General features: G+C 55.3%; 1 protein-coding gene across 1 annotated transcript in view; it reads left to right on the forward strand.

Moving 5' to 3' along the window:
• The window catches only part of P2RX3 (purinergic receptor P2X 3), a 29348-nt gene extending 6102 nt beyond the window's left edge, over positions 1-23246 (forward strand). Inside the window, exons 2-12 of the mRNA XM_026012932.2 lie at positions 2092-2227; positions 2668-2739; positions 2959-3022; positions 3728-3821; positions 4125-4202; positions 5048-5189; positions 5687-5823; positions 19153-19246; positions 19488-19553; positions 20180-20257; positions 20704-23246. Of these exons, the coding sequence (XP_025868717.1) occupies positions 2092-2227; positions 2668-2739; positions 2959-3022; positions 3728-3821; positions 4125-4202; positions 5048-5189; positions 5687-5823; positions 19153-19246; positions 19488-19553; positions 20180-20257; positions 20704-20817 (1075 nt within the window). The 3' untranslated portion in view covers positions 20818-23246. The remainder of the gene's footprint in view (positions 1-2091; positions 2228-2667; positions 2740-2958; positions 3023-3727; positions 3822-4124; positions 4203-5047; positions 5190-5686; positions 5824-19152; positions 19247-19487; positions 19554-20179; positions 20258-20703) is intronic.
• The last annotated feature ends 1156 nt before the right edge of the window (positions 23247-24402 follow it).

Here is a 24402-nt window from a genome sequence, read left to right on the forward strand (position 1 = left end):
GTGCGTTCTGTGGCCAGGCACACTGAGGCTCCAGAGGGCAGATTGCAACTGTGGCTTGTCCTGGGGACAGAGGGGCACTCAGCTGGGAGCAGGGAGTTTGGGCCCTTGGCCTCATGCCCTCCACTGCACAGGGTGACCCCCCCCCCCCCAGGAGCTGGTAATACTCATTTGGATGTAGGAAGGTGGATGAGATTTCTATGTGAGCCATGCATCCTTAGGAGACCTTGACAAAACCCCTCCCCTTCCAAAAAAAAAAAAAAAGGAGAAAAGTGCTAGGAAAATAAAGCACTCGGCACCACAGGCGCGTCCACACCAGCGAGGTGTTCATAAGAGCCTCACAGAAGCCTGTGAACTGTTCCTAATGGTGCGTGCCTCAGGACACGGCCTGCTCTCAATAAAATGGGGGACAGGTTAGGAGCCACTTGCCACCGGCTGTGACTCCTCCCCTCCTGTCCCACTGGAGAGAACATTGGGAATTCAAGAGCCTCACGATGGGACACTCCCAGCCCTCTTGAGGAACACTCAACAGAACCTCCTGCAAGTGTCAGCCTGTGTGCACATGAACATGACAGAGGGGTGCCCGTCCCACAAGTGGCTGTGACCGCCCCCCCCCCCCCCCCCCCCGCATGACCTGGGAGCTGTTCCCCTCTATTGGGACTCCAGAGGTCATCCAGTCCAACTGCTCCCCACCAGAACGCGTGTCCTTGAGTCTTCCCGGGCACGTGGAGCTCACCACCTCCTGCAGGCAGCCCGCTCTTGGGCAACTTTCTGGGGTTGGAAAGCTCCGGGGCTTGAAGTCCTAACTCCCTCCTTAGAAGTCCTTAGGTCAGCTTCCCAGACCCGCGCTCCCCCAGCTTTGTGTTCTCTCCACTACTTGGTCTCCAGCACCTTCCTGCGGCTCGTCCTCAACCTTGTGCCTCCCTGGTTGGCAAGCAGAAAATGACCCTGGCCCAGCATTCCCCAAAGTGCGCTCCTGGATTCCACAAAACGTCACCGGTGTCTCTCCAAAATCAAGAGGGCGCGGCATCTCCCAACCCCACCTGATGGCCTCCTCTCAGCCGCACTGTGGGGACCGGGGACTGCAGCAGCATCTGCTGCCTGGAGCTAACGGGACGGGCCGCAGGGTGGAAATGTGCTATTGAGGCGGCGGGTGGCTGTAGCCTGGAGGGCTGTGATGGGAAAGGCGGCCCCTCGCAGGCCCGGAGAGGCTCTTCTCGCTGCTGGGGAAGGGCTGCCAAGCCAGGAGGGGGTGGAGTGGAAGGAAGCAAGGAGGCCCTCCCTCCTGGTCCCGAGGGAGGGCGGGCGTGCGGCAGGAGGGAGGCAGAGGTAAACGTCCACGGGGTGGCAGCACAGCCCAAGGAATAGCCCTGATGCCCGGGCCAGCGCCCCGACTCCCGTCCCGTTCACCTGCCGGGAGGGTTGGGCAGCCGCCGCTCCTGCCTCCTCCCGCCTCTCACCTGGCGCCGGCACAGATGCAGCCCCTGCCAAGCACCCGGCTCAGCTCCCGGACGCCTTCACTGATTTGCTTACTGAACTACTATAATGTGCCTGCACTTGGGACACCCCCCCCACCCCCGCCCCGAGCAAAGCCTGGGATGCTCAGGGCCAGAGGCCTAGGACCCTCTGGGGGTCCTCTTTCCCGTCGCTTGCCAAAGAGGTGGCCTGGGGGTCCGTGGGAAGGACAGTGCGTTGGTGGAGGGGCGATCGCCCTCAAGGGGGTGAAAATCTGTTCTTGAGGGATTACAAAAAAATCTCACTCTTCTCATATGTAAAACACAAATGTACATACAGCACATAAGCTGATATCTGTAGTATTAAAATTTCATGTTGGGGGGGTTAGGGGGAAAAAGTCTAAACATGTTCAGAAAGCAGGAAATGGGAAAGATGGACAAACACCAGTGTAAGCTAACCCAAGGGAGGTCCCTCCCCTCCAGCAAAGGCCTTCCCCTGGCCAGACACCGAGTGTGGCCGGTCTACCGGTCTACCGTGGGGGCAGGAAAGCCCTCCGGCCTCTGCACCACAGGCCTAGACCCTTCTCTCTCTCTCTCTCTCTCTCTCTCTCTCGTTCTCCATCCCTGCTCTCCTGCCCAGGTGGGTTTTCTTGCACGAGAAGGCTTACCAGGTGCGGGACACAGCCATTGAGTCCTCGGTCGTCACCAAAGTGAAAGGCTTTGGACGCTATGCCAACAGAGTCATGGACGTGTCTGATTATGTGACCCCACCCCAGGTACGGCCCCCCTACCCCAGGGCGCTACGTGGTTGCCCAGATGCTGGGCCAAGGCAAGGAGAGTGCCAGTGAGATCCCTGAGCCAGGTTGTATGGCATCAGGGACCAGCAAACCCCTTCCCCAGCGGCTGGGAGGTGCAGGGTGGGGGGAAGGGCGGCTGCCCTCCAGAGTGCATCACTAGGCAGCAGGACAGCAGGGTCCCCTCTGGCCCTGCCACACTCCGTCTGCAGATCAGCAGGACACACACAGAGGGAGTAAGAGAGGCAAGGTGGGTGGTAGGACCTGACTTGAACCCCCCTCTGCCCTTGGTTAGCCCTGTGACCTTGGCCTCATCTCTTACCCTATGTCTCAGTGTCCCCATCCGTAGAGTGGGGATAACAGTACTATTCGCCTCATGGGCTGCCACTGGTGCATTTTTTCCTCTCCCTTCTCCCACCAAGGGCACCTCTGTCTTTGTCATCATCACCAAGATGATAGTCACCGAAAACCAGATGCAAGGATTCTGCCCAGAGGTGAGGGGAGGAGGGAGGGTGGATGAAGCAGGTCAAGGAAGGAAACGGTGGGGGTGCAGAGGGGTGGCAGGGAGGGGCACTGAGTGTAGGCAGAGGTCCGTGGTCCAGCCCCTGCCACCTCCCAAAGGCCCCTGGTTATGGGGGAGCGCTGGGAGCCAAGGGGCTCATCCGGGGCCAGCTCAGAGCCCTACACCCACCTGCAGACCTGTCTCCCCACAGAGCGAGGAGAAGTATCGCTGTGTGTCGGACAGCCAGTGTGGGCCTCAGCGCTTCCCGGGTGGGGGTGAGTGCAGCCCTTCCCACCCCCTCGCACCCCCAGAGTGTTCGTGGGACCCTGGAGGACAGCACATCCCCCATGGGGGAGAAAGAGTGGGAACTGGCGTGTACTGGTGCTCACTATGTGCCAGACCCAATGGGGGCTGCCCCCAGGGGAGCCCACAGCCCGGGGATGACAGACAGGTGCCCTGGGAGGGAGCAAGTACTATCAGGGAGGAACAGCAGGGAGCTAGCTGGGGAAGGGAGAGACAGTGCTTCCAGGTAGGTGGCTCCAAATGGCTTCCTAGAGGCAGTGACATTTTAGATGGGCCCTGAAGGATGGGAAAGAGTTGGCAGCTGCCAACTAGGAGGGCTTTAAAAAGAACATTCTAGGCAGAAGGAACAGTTGCTGCAAAGACTCAGAGGTAAGGAAGGGCACCCTTTGCCTGGGGAGCAAGGAAACAGGGCCCTCGGGGTGGCTGGGGTGGCTGGGCCTGGGACGTGTCAGAGGAAGGCTGTCTCCTCCCCTTGGCCTGGTCTAGAGCTCAGGAGGAGAGGAGGGAGAGAGTTGGGCAGGGCTCCTGTACCACAGGTCCACCTCCCTTGACCTCCCTGTATTTCCCCTCCACCTGTGGGGTCCCGGAATGGAGGTGGTCTCCAATGAGAGGTGGGGTGGGCTAAGAGGGTAGCAAAGGGCCAGGCAGGCACCCAGCCTGGTGGCTCCCCCTCACAGGGATCCTCACGGGCCGCTGCGTGAACTACAGCTCTACGCTCCGGACCTGTGAGATCCAGGGCTGGTGCCCCACCGAGGTGGACACGGTGGAAATGTGAGGCCCCCACCCCAGCTCTGCTTTGCCCATAGGCGCAGCTCTGCATCTCTGAGCCTGCACAGGGTCTCGTGGGCACCCCCAGCAGTGTCCGCTCCTAGGCCCCTGGGGAAGTGGCCTCAGGATGGCACCTTGCCCCCGCCTCTCCTACCTCCCCCCACCCTCCAGCCCTGGGCTCCCGAGAGGCTGTGACCAGGGGTCTGGTGGGAAACATCCACGGGGAGAGGTGGTCCCTTGGGGGAAAACCCCTTGCTTCCCCTTCCTCTTCCCAAGAAGCGAAGGCCGCCTTGCTCTCACCCACAGGCCTGTCATGATGGAAGCCGAGAACTTCACCATTTTCATCAAGAACAGCATCCGGTTCCCCCTCTTCAACTTTGAGAAGTGAGTCCCAGCTCCCTCCCTAAAGCATAAAGCAGGGCACCCACCCCACCCTGCCAGCCTGTTTTCAGAGGGGTGGAGAAGCGCATCCACACAATTCTCTGTGCTTTCCTGCCCTCTCCCCATCTCCCTGGGGTTCCTGTTCCCAATCTCCAAGCTGGTCTTGAGCACCGAGTGTTAGGTGGGCTCTGAGGTCCACCTCTCTACCAGCCTCCCGCCTTGGGGCTCAGGACCCAGATGGGAGTTCTGCTTAAGGCGGGTGAGGGACAGGCTCAGCCTGGGCCTGGAGCCCCGATGCCTCTGAAGGTTGGGGCCCAAGGCACCCATCCCACTTCTTCCTTCCCACCTCAAGCCCAAGGGCGGTGTCCCTTCTCCACTGGCCAGTCAGGACTTCTGTGACTCTTTCATCTGGCAAGTCTTTGGTGGACATCGAGCATATGCAGAGAGAGGGTGACACCAGGCACCACAGAGGTGCCAGAGGAATCAGGCGTGACTCCTGCCCCCTGGGCGCCCCCCTCACCCACACTGGGGAGCCAGGGGCTAGCACTCAACCCTAATACGGAGGGAAGGGGACGGGGTTGCAAAGAGATGCAGGGACAAGGTGCCGGAGCCCGCGAGTGTCTGAGACATCAGCTCCGGGTCCCCCCACCTGGAGTGTCCAAGACACCAGCTCCGGGTCCTCCCACCTGGAGTGTCCAAGACACCAGCTCCGGGTCCTCCCACCTGGAGTGTCCAAGACACAGCTCCCGGGTCCTCCCACCTGGACCGGGAAGCCTAGGGACACTCATGCGCACCTGTCTTCGCTCCTCCAACCCCTTACCCTGCTTCTGTCCTCTCCTCCTCCGCAGGGGCAACCTCCTTCCCAACCTGACCGCCGCTGACATGAAGACATGCCGCTTCCACCCTGACAAGGCCCCCTTCTGCCCCATCTTGCGGGTGGGGGATGTGGTCAAGTTTGCGGGGCAGGATTTCGCCAAACTGGCCAGGACGGTGAGGACCTAAGGAAGCGCTAGGGGCCGCTTAGCCGGCGGAGGGTGGAAGGGCCGGGGAGGGCACCGCAGCCAGGCAGCGCCACCTCGGAGCTGAGCCACGCGCGGGCCTGCACCGGGCTTGCAGCCTCAGCGCGGTCTCCCGCCCCGGGGCTGCGGGGCGCCGAGCCTCCGTCTCCCCTCCAGGCCTTCACGCTTCACCTTAGCGCCCTGAAAAAGCATTCCGCCCCCCCCCCAATGGCTAAGGGATCCTGGATCGCTGCTAAGGGACTCGAGACAAAAGCAGGACTTAGAGACTCAAAGGTCCACACCCCAGACTGCAGCACTTTGTTTCCTAAGCAACCCCCGGGGGGGGGGGGGGGGGGGGGGGGAGCAAATCACTTTCCCTCCACCTAGAGGATGGGAAGAATTTGGTGTCTGTGTGTCACCACCCCCAGTCCCCACCCTGGCGGGCCGTGGAGACAGCGCATCCTCCTCACAGCTGGCGCCTTTCCACAGGGTGGAGTCCTCGGTATTAAGATCGGCTGGGTGTGTGACCTGGACAGGGCCTGGGACCAGTGCATCCCCAAGTACTCCTTCACCCGGCTGGATGGCGTTTCAGAGAAGAGCAGCGTGTCCCCAGGCTACAACTTCAGGTAATCCCAGGTTTCCTGGGATGGGTTTCCTGGATGTGGGGAGGAGGAGCACAGGCTGCTCCAAAGAGTCATACCTCCAGCAGCCGCAAAGCCTACCAGGAAGAAAAGACCTCATGCATCCCCCTGGCCGGTTTAGGCTCAAAATTGAGGACTTTCTAATCATCAGTCAGACCTCGTGACCAAGGTGTCCCAGAACGTGCGTCCTATGATGCTGAGCCCTTCTTAGCTCTGACTCTGAAGCTGTAAGGTGCCCCAGGAGCTCCCAGGGCAGCCCTTCTCCTGTGCCTGGATTTTCTAAGGCTTCTCCATCCACAAAGCAAAGGCAACAGTGGTATCAGTTTACAAGATGGAAACTTTGTATTTCTGTTCATCACCAGGAAGTTTCTTCTGAGTCACAAATAATAACCACCATGGCCTTCAGTGCTTCCAACCCAAACTTCCAACCAGTCTTTAAATATCATCCAGTTTATATTCCCAATGGCCCTGAGACATAAGGAATCTCTCCCCGAAGCCCCCACCAATCACCTGTTTTGAAAAAAGGGAAAGAGAATAACCCAGGGCTAACTATTTGGAACCAAACAAAAGCCCCTGAACGAGCCCTTGATCTACCCCAGTCTACCGTGTCATTATCATGAGGATCCATAGCCAAGGTGTGAAAAGCTTCAGTCCTCTGCTTGGTTTTTTCCCTTGATTTGTGAAGACACTGAAACTTCTAGTAGGGCCCTGATTACATTAATAGTGTCATACACTAAACAGTCTACACTGGCTAAATAGGCAGTGATGAGGGGGGAAAGTACATGTAAGAATATATTTCAGTTATATATTCAAAGAATTATTACTTGAACTTTCTTTGTGGTGGTGGTGGTAGTGTTTTCCAATATAATGGCACACAACAGCAAAAAAAATTCATTTTACCTTTCTTTTTTTTTTCTTTACCTTTATTGTGGTTTCAAAACTGCATCTGAAACTACATCCCATTACACTTTATATTTAATAGTTTAAAATATATATGTATATTCTCTGGAAAGAAGAATTTTTTAAAATTGAAAGTGCTTTCATAATCAACTCCAAACTTTAAAAAACCATAGGAAACAACACATATTTTAAAGTAGGTTAAAAATACTGTTCGGCTCCCTGGCAGAAATTGGCATATTTATTCAGTGGGTACATCGCACAGAAATCAATACAAAGGATATTTGTATGGTGGCTTAAAATAGCAACATATTAATAAAATTCTCAGGATCTAAAATGCAAAGTTTTCATCTTCATAACTTCCCTGTGGCCAGTGGGAATTCTTGAGTTTCCCAAATAACTTACTTGGCAGGAGAGCTTATGAAGGATGTAACTGTTATGAAGACTCCAACCACTGAGCCACCCAGGTGCCCCTAGAACAAGCTCTTTCATTTAGAGAAGGAATGGTTTGGGGTCCTGTGCTTTGGCTGCCTCTCCACCCCAATTCGCCTTACTGGGCCCCCCCACCGCCACCCCTACACAGCAGGATCTGAGGGGAACCCGGTCCTAAATCAGCTTAGATTGTATTTGGGCAGATAGTTCCAAGGATGTCTAAGAACCCTGTGAGCCTAACCCCCAGGGGCCTATGGGGAGCTGAGAGGTGTGGACCCCAGATAACTAACCCCCTCACCAAGACCACTAGGCCAGAGTAAGAATGGGCAAAGTGGCTTATTTTGACACTGCCCCCCATCACCCCGTAGTTTAAAAGAATTTCCAGAGGGCCCAAAGAATAGCCCTGGGATGGGGGAATATCTGGGAGTCCTGATAAAGTTGAGGACTCTGCCCAAGCTCCCTCAGATCCCTCCCTTGGGTGCCCACCCACCACCCTCATGTTGCAGAGGCTGCAGAGAATAAAGGTCACAGCCAGGTTCAGCACAGGCCACACTGCAGTTTCTGATGATAGTCAGACTTAATATCCCACAAATCTCCTTATTTGTGGGCACAATCCTCGCCACTCTGTGTGCCAGGTGTTTCGTGTGCTTCGGCGCCTTGTCCCTTACTCCCATTCTGTGGAGTACATGCCGCAATCCCCTCCGCAGATGAGAAAACAAAAGGCTTGAAACCAGCTTCCCAAGGTCACATGGCCAGTAGACATGGGAACTGGGACCCAAACACATTTTCTTGGATGATTTCCATGCAGCCAGGAAGGCTAGGGACTTTCGTATGTCTTAATCCGGAAAAAAAAAAAAAAAAAAGGCATGCCCACATGCCCATGTGGCTGATAACTTTCATCCTTACTTAAAAAATCAACAAGCTGAGGCCCATAGACCCTTAAAGGACAAGCTGGCTGCCCGAGGCACAATTCAGGGTCTGGCCCTTTGTCTCCCAAATTGGTCTGCTGCTCCCTCTCTAACAGAGGCCAGATTTTTTTCAACATCCTACTGCTGCCATTTGCTCTGGAGGGAACGCAGTCATTCAGCCAAGAGTCAGCCTTGTTTTTTAATCTGCACACTCAGACGGGAGGCAGCTAGAGATTCGCATTTCCATCACTAATTACTTCTGCAGCTCCTTTCCAAATGCGCCCCCCTTCCCACTTCTTGCAGCTCTTTGCCTGTAGGATCAGAGATGTAGAGGATTCGTAGTGGTCGAGGACTCCTTGGGTACCCCTAGACTGAGGTGGCCATTTTACAAGTGAGGAAGTGGAAATTTCAGAGGGGAAGTGACTTGCCCAAGGTTACAGGGGCATCTAGGGAGACTTTGAGGTCCTTCGTGCCAGCTCTTTCTGCATCAGTCTCGCTGTGACATGGCCCTTCTACACAAGATGGCTCGTCTCTCCTTGACAGCTCCCATTATTGGAAAGATGACCTTGTATTGAGCCAGGATGTGTCTCCCTTCAACTTCCACCCATATTACCTGGTGCTGTCCATCGAAATTAATCTTTTTTGGGTATGATCTCCTCAAGTTGCCCTCTGTCCCTACCTGAAACTTGGTGGAGAGATTTTGTTATTAATCCTGTATCTATTCTGTATGGCTAACCTCTCCAGAAGCCACTTTCAGTTGGTACTTTTACGAAGCCTCTTTCCAAGTACATTGAGAGTCTGGCATTGGTGGGTCCATCCGGATTAGTAGTAGGCCAAGTACAGCATTTCTAAAGAAAAAAAAGAAGAACTGGCAAGAGTCACAATTCAGTGGCACATCGGTGATGGGCACCCGGGAGGCAGGGGGTGGTGTGCAGACAAGGGCCAGTTCTCCCATCACAGGTGGACCTTCCATTCACGGGAGCAGGATTTTAACCAGAGGGCTACATCTCCCTGGGGTGCTGGGAGCGGCCGGTGGTGCCTGTGAATGTGAATGTTGTGCAAGTCTTTGAGCGAGTGAGTGTGTTTGTGAGGGGATGAGTGCAAGTCTGTGGGTGAGTGTGTAAGTGTGGTGTGTGCCTGCGTGTGGAGCGTGCGTGAGGGTGTCAGGGAATGTATGCGAGGACGTGTGAGTGTACGGGCAGAGATGGTACAAAGACAGATTAAAAATACTGTAGCAGTCAGGGTCCCAGCAGGAAACAGATGGCACACACAGACTGGGTAATTTGAGGAGAGTTTAATAAAGGGACTGTTTCAAAGGTGTGGGCAGGGAAACCGCGAAGGGTAGCGCAGGGCCTGGGACCAGTAACAGGACATTGGTGACGGACCAGGTCTGAAGGGGTGAGGGCAGGATGCAGTTACTGGAACCTGGAGACACCGCTGTGGTGACAGGCACTGTGACCTGGACAGACCGCCAATGGAGGCAGCCCTGGGCAGGGTGGGGAAGGCAGGAGCATGGACCGGCGGGGAGGAGGGTGTCCTTCGTGAGCACTTGGAGGTCTCTAACCCTTTCTATGCCCCCGATGAACTCATGGACCAAATAAATGCCCAGTAAGATGCACATAATCATAGACATGAGCACTTTGGCAGACATCTTCATTCAAAAAAAAAACTTATTTCTACAAATAAGATATAAATACATCGTCAGAGTAATAAATCCCAGCAATACGGATGCATACGAGTAATGATGTGGAGACTCCCTTTCCCTGCTCCAGTCTTCCTCCCCTCCATGGAAGTTAACATCTTGGACCGTTTAGTGGGCTTTCCCTCCAGTGTTTTTTCTCTGCATTTAGGAAGCAGAAGACTTTGAAGATCTCTAAAAGCCCATCCCCAGACCTCAGATGGAGAGGTCAGTTTGCAAAGCCTTTTCACGCCTATTTGGACAGGTTCACAGCTCCCACGCCCACATCCCCATAGTAGGCTCCTAAAGATGGAGCCTTGCCCAAGATTATGCGGCTTAATTCAGAGGGACATCAGGACTCAAACCCAGGGACCCGCTGCATAGCCCTGCTTCTAGCACACCTTCCACCGCCACATCGTTTGCAACAAAGGAGCAAGGGGAAGAGACAGACCCAGCAGTGATGGCTGGGGTGATGGCACAGGAGCAGAACAGTGGGTCCAGCGATGACTGATTCTTATTTCCCACCCTGAGCCCTGCTAAGGCAGCTTTGCTACTAAAAGGCCAGGCAGTTTTGGATTTCCTATCTTGGTGTCTGGGACGAAAAACACTTGTTCAGCTGCTAGATGTTCCTCGTGCTGTAGGTGTTTCTAGTGATGGTTTCATGTTGGAAATGTACCCACAGCAGCTTTCCTGGAGCTCTGAAATTTGGCGCCTGCTCCGCTTCCACGCAGAAACGTGCAGTTCAGCAAGATCTTAGGCCAATTGACAGAGACGGAATCGAAAGCGCGCCCTTGGCTTTGATCATTCTTTCTGCAATCTGGATCTCTCTCCTTCCAAAAGCCATAGAATATGTGTTAAAAAGCAGCCATCCTCCCTCATCTCCACAGAGAGGCTTGAAGGCCCCTCCGACAGGGGTGTATGTTGCTTTGCAGTCGCTAAGATCCGTCTTCCTCTTTCTTGAGGTTGAGGTGGGAGGAGAGGCCATCAGAGCGATCCTGAATTTATTCAGCCTTTTATAATTTTCATGTCTAGCCTGTCCTCACGACAAACCAGTGTTTTTGGTGGAAAACAGCAGCTAACCCTCGTCGAGCGCTTACCGGGGAGCCAGGGACTCCGCATGTGCTCTTTGCAGATTATCTCATCACCTCGGAAGGGAAAGGAAGGGAAAGAATCTTCCAGCTGCTGCTGCGGCAACTGACACTCAGAGGTTTGGTGACCTGCTGAAGGCACACAGCAAACGGTGCTGGCTGGGATTTCAAATTCCAACAGCCTATGCTGGTAACCGCAAGGCCCCTGTAAGCCCGGTGACACCCCATCACAGCCAAGGAAACTGAGGCCAAAAACGTCACTCCCAGGAACAAGCAGCGATAGCCACCTGGCTGTCAGCTACACCTTCCAGCTCCACGTCCATTGATCTTTCCCCGCCTCTTTCAAGATGTATTAAAAGTAATATGTTTAAAAAGGTCAATAACCAACCACCATTTAAAACATCCGCCCCTGAGGCTGACTAGGTCCTGGGATCTGAGTAAGTCGCTATGGCTTGGGGTCCCCTCTAAGGGAAGACGCCCCAGCCTGCTCCAAGGATGTCGCCCCACCCCCACGCAATGAGCCTGCCAGCAGATATTTTCCTATCAGTAGAAAGTCAACTGTAAAAGTATTTCTCAGCTGGCAAAATCACTTCTCGCCAGGCAAAAGCTTCGCCGAGAACACCAGTTCCTTCACTCAGACACTCAGATCCCCAGCCCAAGTTTTCCCTCAGCGAGTCCAACCGGGATCCCGGCAAACTTTGTTGCTGTTTTCCCTGCGGCTCTAACAGTTAGTGTCCCTGCTGTACGAAGGGATTTCCGTCACTCTACGGGATCGTTTCTAAACAGATGTCTGAGAGCTTCCAAGGGATTCGTACTTTGTGAGAAAAGCCTTCTCCATTCAGCAGATGCGTGTGGACTGCCTGCAAACGTCAGCCCTGCTCGGGGGATGCTCCTGAGGCCCCGGGCCTCCCTCCCGAGGCTCACATCCAGTTGCTCCCCCAGGCAGGGGCGGCGCCTTGCCCCTCTCTGGGGAGATCCAGGCCCCGGCAGCAAACCTCTCAGGGCTAACGAAGGGAGGGCCCCGGAGATCTCTTCCAGTTCCAGATTACATCAGGCTTTGTGGCTGATACAAACGTGAGCGAGGCCAGTTCCTGTGATCACGTGGGATGGATAGCCCTGAACCCAAGCAACAAAATATTTATGCGGAAAATAATTTGTGCTGGAGCAAGCCAACCAGAATGAAGATGAAGCAAAGCTGAAGCAGACAGGGCCCTGGCTTCAGGTCAGGAGGCTGTGGTTCAGGCCTCGCTGTGGATAAATGCTCAGTGTGGTTTTCAGCAAGTCCCGGCCCCTCCGTGGGCCTCAGTTTCCTCTTCGGTGAAACGGGCTGCTTCAAGGTGATGAGGTCCCTTCAAGCTCTAACAGTCTGAATGAGTGCATGTGGGTGTCTGGGGGAAGGCTTGGGAAACGGGCCGCTGATGCGTGCACTATTATTTATAGGCCTGTCACATTGGAGCGTAGCTTCCACACTGCCCGGCAGACACGCATCTGACAAATGATTTATTATGGTAATTGGTGTTTGTACTTACGCATCCTTTATCTATCGCTGCTCGTGGCATGAGGGATCACGTGTACACACACACACACACGTGTCTCAGCCCCGTCAGGCCTCAGCTTGTTGGATTCGGTGCTCTGCTGAGGTCGTCCTGTCTGGTCACAGGACGGGTGTCTCCAGGAGGGTCCGGGTGGGAATGCATCCCCGGTGGGGGACTGTGAAGAAACACATACAACAAGGGAGCTGAGACCTGCCCTGAGACGCTTAGGGCCTAACAGAGTGGGAAGCCATTCCCACCCCAAGCCCCACAGCCCCAGTGGGAGGAGCAGGAGCCCGGCTGAGAGCTGGGGTCCCTGATGGGAGCAGCACAGCCACGGACAGAAGCACAGCCACACAGGGAAGTAGTGGGCAAATACCTGCCACCTTCTCACCCTCTCTGCACCCCCTAGTGCCCCCATTTACCAAAGCCCTGCGTCAAGAAGAAAGAAAGGCTGGAAGGGGCCTGTGGGGGTCAAAGTGGAGGATGGTGAGCACACCAGGACCTATCCACCCCTTTCCAATGCTCTTCGCAGCTGGGCCCACCGGAGAAGCTGCAGCCCTGCCCTGTGCCCACCCCTCCTGGGGCCCAGTGGCTGCAGGTGGCAGGCGCGGTTCTCTCACCCACTGTGCGTACCCGTGGTCCCAGCGCCACACGTCCCTGCCCACTGTGGCTGCCGTGAAGTGTCCTTTCTGGCTCGTCTGTCAGGGGAGCAGCAGGGGTTGGCATGAGAGTACAGTTCCTAGCTGTGCCCCTGGCAGGCCCAGGAGCTTCAACAGCCACCTGCCAGGGCAGCACTAGGTGCTGTGCACTGAAAGCTCTGCAGCTCACAGAATCCTCTGTCACAGCCCGTGGACATCACTAGTACCCCCATTTCACATCTGGAGAGACTGAGGCTCAGGGCTTTACCTCGGCTGATGTCAGCTAATTTGGAGCCACCATTCAAACCCAGGACTGTCTCATTTCAAAGCCCTTCGGCCAACAGCTGTACCACCTGGCCGTCACTGTGAGGCCTGAATGAGGTAACAGGTGCAAGCCTCCAGCCCAGTGCTCAGCAGGATTAAGTGCTGCACACATATCATGTCTCGACTGTCCCCACGCCCCCCGTACCCTGTTTCCCCTCCACAGGGGCCAGTTCCCACCAATAGCACCTATTCTCCCACCTGCCAGATCTAAATGCTTTCTGTTTGGGAGAGAAACAGCCTGATGTGACTGCCTTATACTGGCTCCATCCAAAGAATGCGAGGATTTAGAGAAGCCAAGTCAGGAGGAGGAAACCCAGAGGCCAACAGTGCTAAACTCAACCTGGGAGATGTCAGGAATCTCAGGATCTCATTGATGCTTTCAGCAAGCAGGCCTCATTCCTTCCCTAGGGAGGCAGGCAAAGGCCAACATCGAGAACCAGCGCACAGTCCAAACTGTTAAGTGCTGTCTGGTGCACAGGTGCTGAGGTGGAGGCTTGGGCCAAGTGGAGGCAGGACAGGTGGCCTCTGCCCCACACTGAGAAACCAGCTCTGGAAAAAAAGGAATCAGACAGACAAAGGAGACACCCGGGTCATGGTGTTTGCCAATTTCTGTGGTGGAAACACACCTCCCTGGTCAAGCTACAGGCATGATATGCCCCGAAGTGGACATGGAAAGAGATGCGGGCACTGGCTCTGTCAGCCGGGATGCCATGGATCCATTTCCACCCGCCCCTGTCCTGCAGCCCACCCAGCTCCTTGCCTGTGAGAGGGCTTGCAGCTCCCTCAGCCTGGACGGCCGCCCCCACCTCTAGCCATCTCACCTTTCAACTCTCCATCCTTGGGCCGAGACTGTAACCACACTTTACATGAGGCCTTCCTTGACCCGCCAGCCCAGGTCAGATTGTCTTCACTAAGTGTGCTCGTCGAATGCTGCTCTCTCCTCTTTAGTCCTTAGGTCAGATCTTAGCTATTGATGAGAGGGGTGGTTATTAATATTTCTCCCCCTCTGATGAGAGCAGAGCTTGCCAAGGAGTCAGCAGTGCCAAGCACAGTGCCTGGCATAGCTAAGGCTGTTGTGCTCTAGACATCTGCTGGGCCAGGTAGGTGCATAGGAGCCTGCAAGGGGGGCAAGGGAGGAGGGGGGACAAGCACAGACAAGCAAGAGGTCGGTGTCTGTGACATGTATTCAGGAAACACAAGAAAGTGGGCCATGGGGCGTGGCTGGCACTTGAGGTGAGGAAGGTGGACTGGGCCGGGCTGGGTGCTGGTGGCATTGTTCTCATCGACCGCATTCCCAGCCAAGGAAACCAAATCTGGAAAGGTAGGAATTGGAGGACTTGGGAGAAACCAGGGCTGGCCATGGTGTAGCTCAGCTCATCATCCCCTTTTCAGATGAGGAGGCTGGGGATCCTTCTTCCCACACTCCACGGCCCTTCCCATTCTACTCCCAGCCAGCGACGCTGGGTGTCAGGACTCATCTGGCCAAGGCAAAAGGGCCCCCGGCTGGAGAACTGAAAGAAATTAGCCAGGACCTCCCAGAAATCGGGCATCAAAAAGAACAATCTAGAATGCTGGCTCAGAGGGTAAGCTCTGGCCCTGGACTGCCTGAGTTCAAATCCCAGGTTTGGTCACTGACTGTTGGTTTGGGGACCTCAGACAAATTGCTTAATTTGTATGATCCTGGTTCCTCATCTGTAAAATGGGAAGAGCAACAAAAGATTCCATGGGGCTGGGTTTGCAAAGAGGTAGTAGGTATAAATAAAGCCCTTGGCACAGGGCCACCATGTAGTAAGTGCTCAGTATCCACTGGCTGTTCTCATGGTGGATGTGATTCTCTCCAGGAGGCAGGACACTGCAGCGGCTGAGGGGACTGTAGGCAGAATTTAATTTATTGCGATCCTGGGAAAAGAAAGAGACAAGTTTTAGGGACTTTCTATATATCAACATTATCTCATCCATCCTCCCTGCGGCTCTTTCTAATCTCACCACCCAGTTGAGGTAGAAAACTCAGAGAGGCGTTGCTTGTCCAGGGTGGAAAAACTAATTGAAGATAACAGAACCACACCCAGGCCTCCACGACTCTTCTAGAGAATCATCCTAAAATTGTGGACTCATGGGAACTTGCCCTCTCTCTGGCTCATCTTGAAAAACTCCCCAATTTTAGCTCATTCTTTGTCCTTTGATCGAGAATGTCTCCTCCCTGAATCTCAGGCTTCTTGGCTAGACAATTAGGACTGTTTGTAACAGTCAGGGTAAGCATTGCTAGCTGCTGTAACAAACAACCCCTTCAGCTCAGAGGCTTCACACAAATGTTCGTGTAGTTGCTGGAGGTGGGGCACTGAGGTGCTGGGTTCCCGTTGCCTATTGAATCAGTCTCCTCTAGGGCCCGAGTTCATCCAGACTCCTGAGGAAGTGGCCATGAGGACAGGGAGGTTGTACAAGACACCCAGCTCTGACACCTCGGCCCACAGGCGACAGGCGGACCTCACTTCCCTTCACATCGCACTGGCCAGAACTAGTCAAGGGCCCACTTCGCTCACTGCAAGGGGGTAAGCAGTATAGTCTAGTGACAGTCTGTATGGGCCCACAGAAGAGACAACCCAGGCCCCGTCGCCATGGGGTTGGGCCAGATTCTGTGGCCCTCACCAGCCGCACACGAGTGCAGCAGTCAGGACTCCAGGCCCCCCCTCCCTGAGCCCTCCTCCTCCTCCTCCCTCCCACCCAGGAAGAGAACCAGTCCCTGCCAACCCTCCTCCGAGGGTGGGTGGTTGGTGAGATAATGATTTTATCATACTTATTGCCTCTTGGAAGGCAGGTGCTGGAGAAAAACCAAGTCCGCTTTGGTTTTTCTCCCTGTTCCTTCACATTCCTTCCCAAGATAAATTTAGCCAGGCTTCGCTTTGAACACAGTGCCCAGGATGCTGACTTTTTGTTCTCCAAGTCGAGGCGAGAGCATTTTTCTTGGCTGCAGCCTCAGGCCGGAACGCAGACTTCGGGAGCATGGTCCCAGCCTCTGCCTGGCCCCAAGCATCTGTGACCCACCCTCCCACCCCTGCCCCCGTAGACATCAGGTGCCACATCTCGCAGACAGGGAAGCTGAGTTCTCAGTGATGTGAACAGAACAAGGAAGGGCTCTGAGGTCTGGCTCCAGGGCTGCCAGTGTCCTTACGGGCCACCCGGAGCCCAGAGGCAGCAGCACGTTCAGGGTTAAGGGCAGAGACTAGGATCCCAGCTCAGGCAAGTCACCTTCTCCTCCATCTCCCCATCTATAAAATGGGTCCGCGTGCCACCTTTGTGAGATTAACGGCGCGAGATGCTCATATTGAGAGATTTGCTTCTTTTCCCGGTGCTCTGTAATCGTGGGTGTGGAAACCGTGGCAGTCTGTATGTAGCCTCAGGCCAACCTGAACACGCCACCCTGAGGACTTCCTTCTGTCCAGTCTGGATGCTCCTTTTCGAAACTTCTTTACAGTCCCCTGAGAGGCCTCCTTGGAGAGCCGTGTTCTTGGGTGTCCTCGTCATCATATGAGTGACTTCCTTTCTGGTGTCGAGCTTTTCAATCTCCTGCTGGTACAGCCCGACCCACTCCGTTGTGCCTTGGTCTGGGAAGCCCTCTGCCACCACTGCCCAGACCATAACTCGCCACCTCGTTGCAGTGGGTCCTCCAAGTCTCTGCTTCTCAGACTTAGGTAGCTGGGCTTCTCTCAGCCTCCTTCCTGGGGCCACTCCTATTCTTCCTGTGGGTCTCAGTCTTGAGAAGATCATCCTGTCTCCTCTGCACCCCCTGCCTCAGCCCTCAGCTGCCAAGTCCACGGGACACACCTTCCCAGGTCGGGATCCCCAGGGAAGCTCTCCCTCACTGAGCAGTTTTCAGCCTTACTTTCAGGCCTGAGGCAACAGGTGCACCACCGGGGCACACATGCTCAGCCCTGCCCAGGCAGAGGCGCACCCAAAAACATGCAGCCTGGACACCTTCCTGACGCTGCCCTCTGATCGCCCGTGGATGCCTCCCACTGCATAACCCCCCGGGAGCCAGAGGCAGGGAGCTTGGCGGAGGCAGTGCCTGCAGACCTGGCTCCCAGGCCCTGCAGAGGAGCGTGGGCAGAGAACAGGTGTGGAGCAACAGGCAAAATGTCCAGTATGGGGCTGGTGACAGTGCCCGTCTTGAAGGATGGGTCTCGATGCTTACCTGTCTCGCTAACAGATCTGTGCATGGCGGGGATGGGGAGAGGCATGAGCACCCCCGTTTCATAGACATGGACAGAGAAACCCTGAGGGCTGAGTCACAAAGAAAGGCCGCACTACCAGCAAGGGTTGGAGCAAGAATCTGGACTCGTTTCTGCCCAACTCCAGAGCTCCACACAACCAGAGCGGACACTGGCTGACATTTTATGCACTTAGATGACTCTTCCCCAAAATGATCTTGCTCCCATGCCTGTGCTCCCTCTGCTATCTGTGTACTTGGGTTGAGCATTTCTGTCTCTGGGCCCCTTTTCCCATATGCACTTTCCCTGGGAGCGATGTCACGCAGCCATGGAACGGGGGAAGGAGTTTCTCAGACTCCTCTCTCTGGGAGAGGCCTGGGAATCTGGGGGTCAGAAACACTGGTGGGGAGCCGGCCGGCACCAAATAAGACCCACATCAACCCTACACTGTTAGGGGGTTTTCTGAGCCCCATCACCCCATCATCTCACTTAACCTTCCCCGTGCTTCTGGGACCCAGGAGCCCGTTTTACCGCCGTGGGTCCATGGTAGCCCTGAGAAATTACACTTTGCTGATACTAGGGTTTTGCCTACACTTGGCCGAGCTGGAGAGGGCACGTACTGGCTGTAGACACATGCAATTTGCATGCTTAATGACCACAAAGCCACTGGCGGTCCCTTCCCCTCCCTGGGTATCTCCACAGTGAGGCACTCGTGACCCCATTTTGAAGGTGATTGTTCTAATCTGCCCCCAGCAGCCCCAGCGGAGAAGGGGGAGAGAATATAGTTTTAGGGAAATCTAGCATTCAGTCTCAGCCAGCTGGGTGACCCTGGACAAGTCACTTAACCCCCCAGACCCTCACTTGAAAAATAGGCCCGTCACATCCCTATCCCGCAGGTCTGTGATGAGGGTGAAATGACATGAGGTGTCTGGAAGGGCTTTTTGAAACTGCTCTACAAATGCAAATGTCTTTCTTCAGCAATAATAACGGCCAACACCAGCGAGCACTCCCTGGGTGCTTACCGTGTTCCAGGCACTGTTCTAGATCCCTGGTGTGTGAGCTTTCCCTCAATTCTCAGCAGCCCTGTGAAGCAGGACTTCCATATCATTCTCAGTAATAAAAGAAAAAATGTTATTTATCTCAGGGAGGCTGAGTAACTGGCCCAAGTCTGCACCACTGGTAAGTGGCGATCCAGGCTTTGAACCCAAGTAGGCTGAGAAGCCTTTGGGGAGGGACACATCTGCAGCGAGCTGGGGCCTGGGATACCCAAACAAATAAAACCGAAGAGACTTGGAGTCCAGCGGGACTCAGACTTTTGCATGCATCAGAATCATCTAGGGAAATTATTTAAAAGGCAGAGTTCAGAGCCCCACCCATAGAGATGTGGACTGTACAGGTTCAGGCTGGGCCTGGGGATCTGCCTGTGTAACGAGCCCTCAAGGTGATGTCTGCGCAGAGCATCAGCTAACCACATGGGGAGGCCTGTGGCAGGTGTCCAGCAAACCATCGGTCAGAGTTGCTTAATAAGTGGGGGTTATGGGCTCTGAAGGACCCTGAAACTTCAGGTAGGAGCCCTCAGTGGGACCCACGTTCTGCTTCTGGCTTCCAGGTTTGCCAAGTACTACAAGATGGAGAATGGCAGTGAGTACCGCACCCTCCTGAAGGCTTTTGGCATCCGCTTTGATGTGCTGGTGTATGGGAACGTGAGTCCTTGGGTGGGGTGGATGGGGAGATGGGGCGGCGGGGGGTGAGTGCGGAACCCAGGCCAGTTTTGGGTCCTCAAGAGCCTCCAGTCAGGGGGTGGGGTCCTGCCACTGAGCAGCTCTGAGGGCCTCAGCTGGTCACATGCCTCATCTCTTCACTGGTACAGTGAAGGGCTGGGGCCTCCTGCTCCACCACCTCTGGCTGGGAGTCCACGTTCAGCCTCGGTCTTTGTGCTTGCAGGCTGGCAAGTTCAACATCATCCCCACCATCATCAGCTCCGTGGCAGCCTTCACCTCCGTGGGAGTGGTGAGTTCAGCCCCCCTCCCCAGGCTCAGACAGGAGGCCAGTCAAGGTGGGGCCCCAGCTGGGGGTGGGTGGCTGGGAAGTGGCCCAGGGAAGTCCTGTTTCTGCCTAGAATGTAAAGCCTGACTTCTTGCCAGGTGCCTCAGTCTCTCTCACCAGCTCCCTGCCTGCCAGGTCGGTCCTTGAGTGAGCATCTCCAGTCGCGGAGAGCTCATTACCTCCCAAAGCAGACTCCCCATTTGCAGGAGGCTCCACCTGAGTTTGTACAAATTCCTGCTCCCCAGCATGAAGGGGAGGGAGGAGACTCCAGGGTTCCAACGACCTAAAGACCAGAGCCCTGCTCCCAGGGACATCTACCCTCTCACCCACCTCTTCTCCCACCAAGTCCTCTCTCTGTACTTTGGTCTGCGGTCACTGCCAAGAGCCAGAGAGGTGGGTGACGAAGACATTCTCCAAAGTCCTTGGACATTTTTCCAAGTGGAAACATCAGGTGTCTTTGGAGGACTCACCCCAAGCCCTGGCCTGCTGTCTGCCTGAGGACAGTCCTGCCCACTGCCCAGGTGGCTCAGCAGCCACCTGAGCCCCTCACTTCCTGCCACACTGAGCCCGCCCTGCCTCTCCTCCTCCAGGGGACTGTCCTCTGCGACATCATCCTCCTCAACTTCCTCAAGGGGGCTGACCAGTACAAAGCCAAGAAGTTTGAGGAGGTAAGCTGGAGGGGAGGGAGCTACAGGCAGAGGGGCATGAGAGGTAGCCGACAGGGCAGAGAGGGGCGCTAGACCCTGGGGACTCCCAGAGGCTTCCCCTTTGGGGGCTTCATAAGGGGAGTTCATAGGGCCTCCATGCAAAGTGGGAGCCCAGAGAGAGGTAGTTGGCCAAGAATGGGCTCTGTGGGGACTCTGTGGGTCATCACTGTCCACACCCCACCCACTCATGTCCCCTCTCCATTTCTGAGGTGGGACAAGTCCTGCTATTGGGTTAGCTCAAATTTCTGTTTGCCCTTGAGGTGCATGGAAAGACTGCTGGGATCTCACAGACTGGCTGTGTCTCCCTGACAAGGAGGCCCTGAGCCCAAGCAGAGACCCCTGTTGGGATGGGGGTGGGGGTCATGCCTGCAGTTAGAGCATGATCATGCCACCCCTTCCACCTGCAGGTGGACGAGACAACACTGAAGGTCACTGCCTCGGCCAACCCCGTGTACCCCAGTGACCAGACCACTGAGGAGAAGCAGTCCACGGACTCGGGGGCCTACTCCATCGGCCACTAAGGCCTCTTCCGGGGCCCCATTCTCACCCTTGGGCTCCGGGCCTCCCCGTAGGGCACCCCACCTGGGCAAGGGAAGGGGCTTTCATTTCTGCTGCTCACCCCATGAAGCCACCCTGGACCCAGGTGTCTGGGCCTCCCAGTGTCTAGCAGACAGGGGTACCTGCTAAGACCCCCATCTCTCCCTCGCCCTTTGCCTTGCCCCTGTCTGCTTCCTGGAACCCCCAGAGCAGCAGCACATGTACTGTCCCCCTGCTAAAGAGTAGAGAGCATAATAGTCATGACGAGTGGCTGCCAGGTACTACCCCGTGCCAGGCAGTGTCACACACCTTAGCTCATTTAAACCTTAGAATAATGAGGTAGATATTAGTTTCCCTGTTTTGAAGATAAACTGAGTTCCAGAGAGGTTGAGTCATTTGCCCAAGGCCACACAGCCAGGCCGCAAGAGAGCTGGGATTTGAACTCAGATCTGACGATGTCACCCACACCCCACAAAAGAAGAGTGAACTCCCAGGGGGCATCTGCCCCTGCTGCTTCAGCCTTCCCCACAGTGACCAGGATTAGGTGCAGCTAATAAAGAGTAAGCCCCATGCTTTCCACAGGAACCCAGGCCCCAGTCTGGGGGAAACCAGCTAGACAGTGGTGCAGGGTCCCTTTCTTTAACTTGGGTGGATCCCCAGTTCAGAAGGACCCAGGAGACATGACTTAGTTCAGTCCTCAACCAGGGGAGGGCCATTCTGTTCTCCCTCTGGGACCCCCACATACTCACACATGTCTGGGCACCCCTACCCCAGGAGTGGAATTAGGCCCCCCTAGGATGCAGTGTGATTCCCAGGCTCAGGGCCCTTTTCTCAGTGGGCAGTGACCCCTTGCGACACTGGTGAACAGGCTCTAATGAGGCCCATTGCCTCTTGAGCAGCTGGCCAGCCAGGCCACCCCCACGGGGTCCTCATGGGTGTCTTCCAATGCTAGAAACCCTCTCATCGCACTCTCCTGTTTACAGATGAGCAGTCTGAGGCGAGGGAAGGGAAATGTCTGGTGTCCCACAGTTAGTGGCCAAGAGGACCCTGGTGTCCTGACACTGAGAGGAGGAGGCAGGGGAGCATCAAGTCCCTCTGCACCTCTGTCAGCCTGGCGTCCCCTCCCCTTTCTGGGCTCTCCTCTGGTGAGAGGCCCCAGAACCTCCCCAGGGCAGAGCTCAGGAGTGGATCCAGTTCCCTGGAAGCCTGAAGGTTACACAATTTGGGGCTTCTTTTTAAAATAATACAAAATTAGGTATTAGGAGGGGCCCATAAAGGGGCAGGGAGATGGCAGGGGGCGAGGGCAGCTTTGGGACCCACTTGGAAGGGACTTGTTTGGGAACAGTGGGCACTTGCAAAGGTCTGACGCCCAGGGAGAAGGCGTCGGATTCCCTCACATGTGGCCCGTCACCCCTTCCCCCACTCGGCTTCCACCCACCCCCATCCTCAGGCTGGTGGGATCACCGCTCCCCAGGGGTGGCCTCGGGCATCGGGCAGTGTCCAAAGATCTGAGCAGCAGAGACATGACTGGAGGCCACGTTCTGTACCGGGGGAGACCCACAGGCATCCCCGGCAGGAATCACAGGGATGCCCCCTGCACAGGACACCGCCGCCCGCCCCTCCTCCCCGCCCCCCCATTCCTGCAGACTGGGGTGGTCCTCCCGCAGGTGCAGCAGCCTCTCCTCTTGGGCCTGCCAGCAAGTGTGCAAACTGGAGACAGTGAGCCCGCCATGCGAGCCACCAGGAACCCAGCCGCAGCTTCTGTGTGCTAGATTGACAGGTGTCGTCTGCAGTAGTAACAGCAGCTGGCCGGGCCCTGCTGCCTGGTGGCGGATCGGCACAGTCACCAACGCCACCAGGCGCCAACCCTGGTACGGTTGCCGAGGCTTGTCACTAATCCTATTGGATGGAAAAAGAGATCTGGAATCCGGGGCAGTTTGAGCTGGAGCCCATACTCGCTAAGTGGGCTGTTGTCTTTAATCACTCAGCATAAAAGCTAACGTTTAGTGATGACTTAGCCCTGCTGAGCAATGGGTGGAGCGCGCCCCCCCACCCCCAAGAGGCTTACAGCACTTGCAACCACAGCGCACAGCAGAGCCCAACTTCATGGCAACAGTGAAGGGGACAGTCATCCTGGGTCCTTGGGAAGAGGTGCACACAACACTCTCTGCCGGGTTAGTCCCCTCTTCTCCACAATCCCCCCAGCCCACGGCCACGCACAGGTACACACACCCTTCCCATCTGTGTTCTTTCTCAAAAAACCTTGTTCTTGACAAGTTACCCATCAACCTCCCAGGGGTTTTAATAGATAACATCCTCAGGAGTTCCTTCTCCCAAGAGTATTAGCTTTCTAATCAAGGGCTATTCAAGACTGAAAGGCCTTAATTAAACAGCCAAAGATGTGAAAGTATAATGGCTGAAGTGGAGGCCCAATAACTGACAGTGCTGAACACTTAAGGGATATCTTATCTACCCTGTTCTGCCTCAAGCAAGCGGCAGCCTGGAGGGGTCTGAGCCCCGCTCCATTCCCCTCCCTCTATCTCTTGCATTGGCTGGCCAGATAGCGGGCCACTGGTGTTGGCCACAGCTCATTCCCCATCCAGGAGATAAGTGGAGGCTGATAAAAAGGAGCTTGCCATTCAGCCCAAATTCCAGCCCCAGAGTTCCCTATGCAGATCTTCCCTCACGGACCATCCTCCCACCACCACAGCCGGATTCCACTGTTCTTTTAGAAGCAGAGCATTAAGAATTAGCTCATTAAAGTCTGCAGGGAAGGAACAGGCAGTGGGGGAGGGGTGTTGGGGGGTCTGACCCCCCAGACAGTCCCTTTTTTTTGCTCCTGGGAAGACCAACATGCTGTGATTAGCTTCCCAGCCCAGTGTCCATCCAAGACAGATGGAGAGATGCCTAGAGGCAGTCCCTGGGCCCAGCATTGGTCATGTTCATTGCTACGCCGAGGCCCCTCATCCTGTTGCCAGGGGTCTGCTCACGGTCAAGGGATTTGTCTCCTGCTTTTTTACCACCTACTTGCCCCACCCCAGGGTCTCCATTCCCATCCTGTTTCATTAACTCCGGCATCTTTAGCAGCAAGGCCCCTCTGAGAATACTGTTCTTTTTGTTCCTGAAACCCTGCATCTCACCACATGCCTGAACAGATACACGCATGTACATACACTAGACGTAGATCTGTACACATGTATGCCAGACACACACGTATATGCAACTCACAAACGTGCTGGCCAAAGACACACAGGTACACACATATTCACGTGCCCACAGATTCAGGCACGTGAGGGGGCAGCGCTATACAGACATACACCGACATCCAGGCATATCCGTAAATACACAAAGATGTTTAAGATGTGCACACACGCAACACACAGATACATACTGACTCATACAGATTTATGCATATTTACTAATATGGATTCACAGATACACAGATATGCACAGGTATACAAAGATTCACTCCGGCACACACACCAAGATCCATATACACACGTGTACGTGTGCACTCGCAAAAATACTTGTACCTTCTCCCTGTACCCCATGTAAGACCCACTCTCAAG

The sequence above is a fragment of the Vulpes vulpes genome, chromosome 5, assembly GCF_048418805.1.
Source record: "Vulpes vulpes isolate BD-2025 chromosome 5, VulVul3, whole genome shotgun sequence".
NCBI lineage: Eukaryota > Metazoa > Chordata > Mammalia > Carnivora > Canidae > Vulpes > Vulpes vulpes.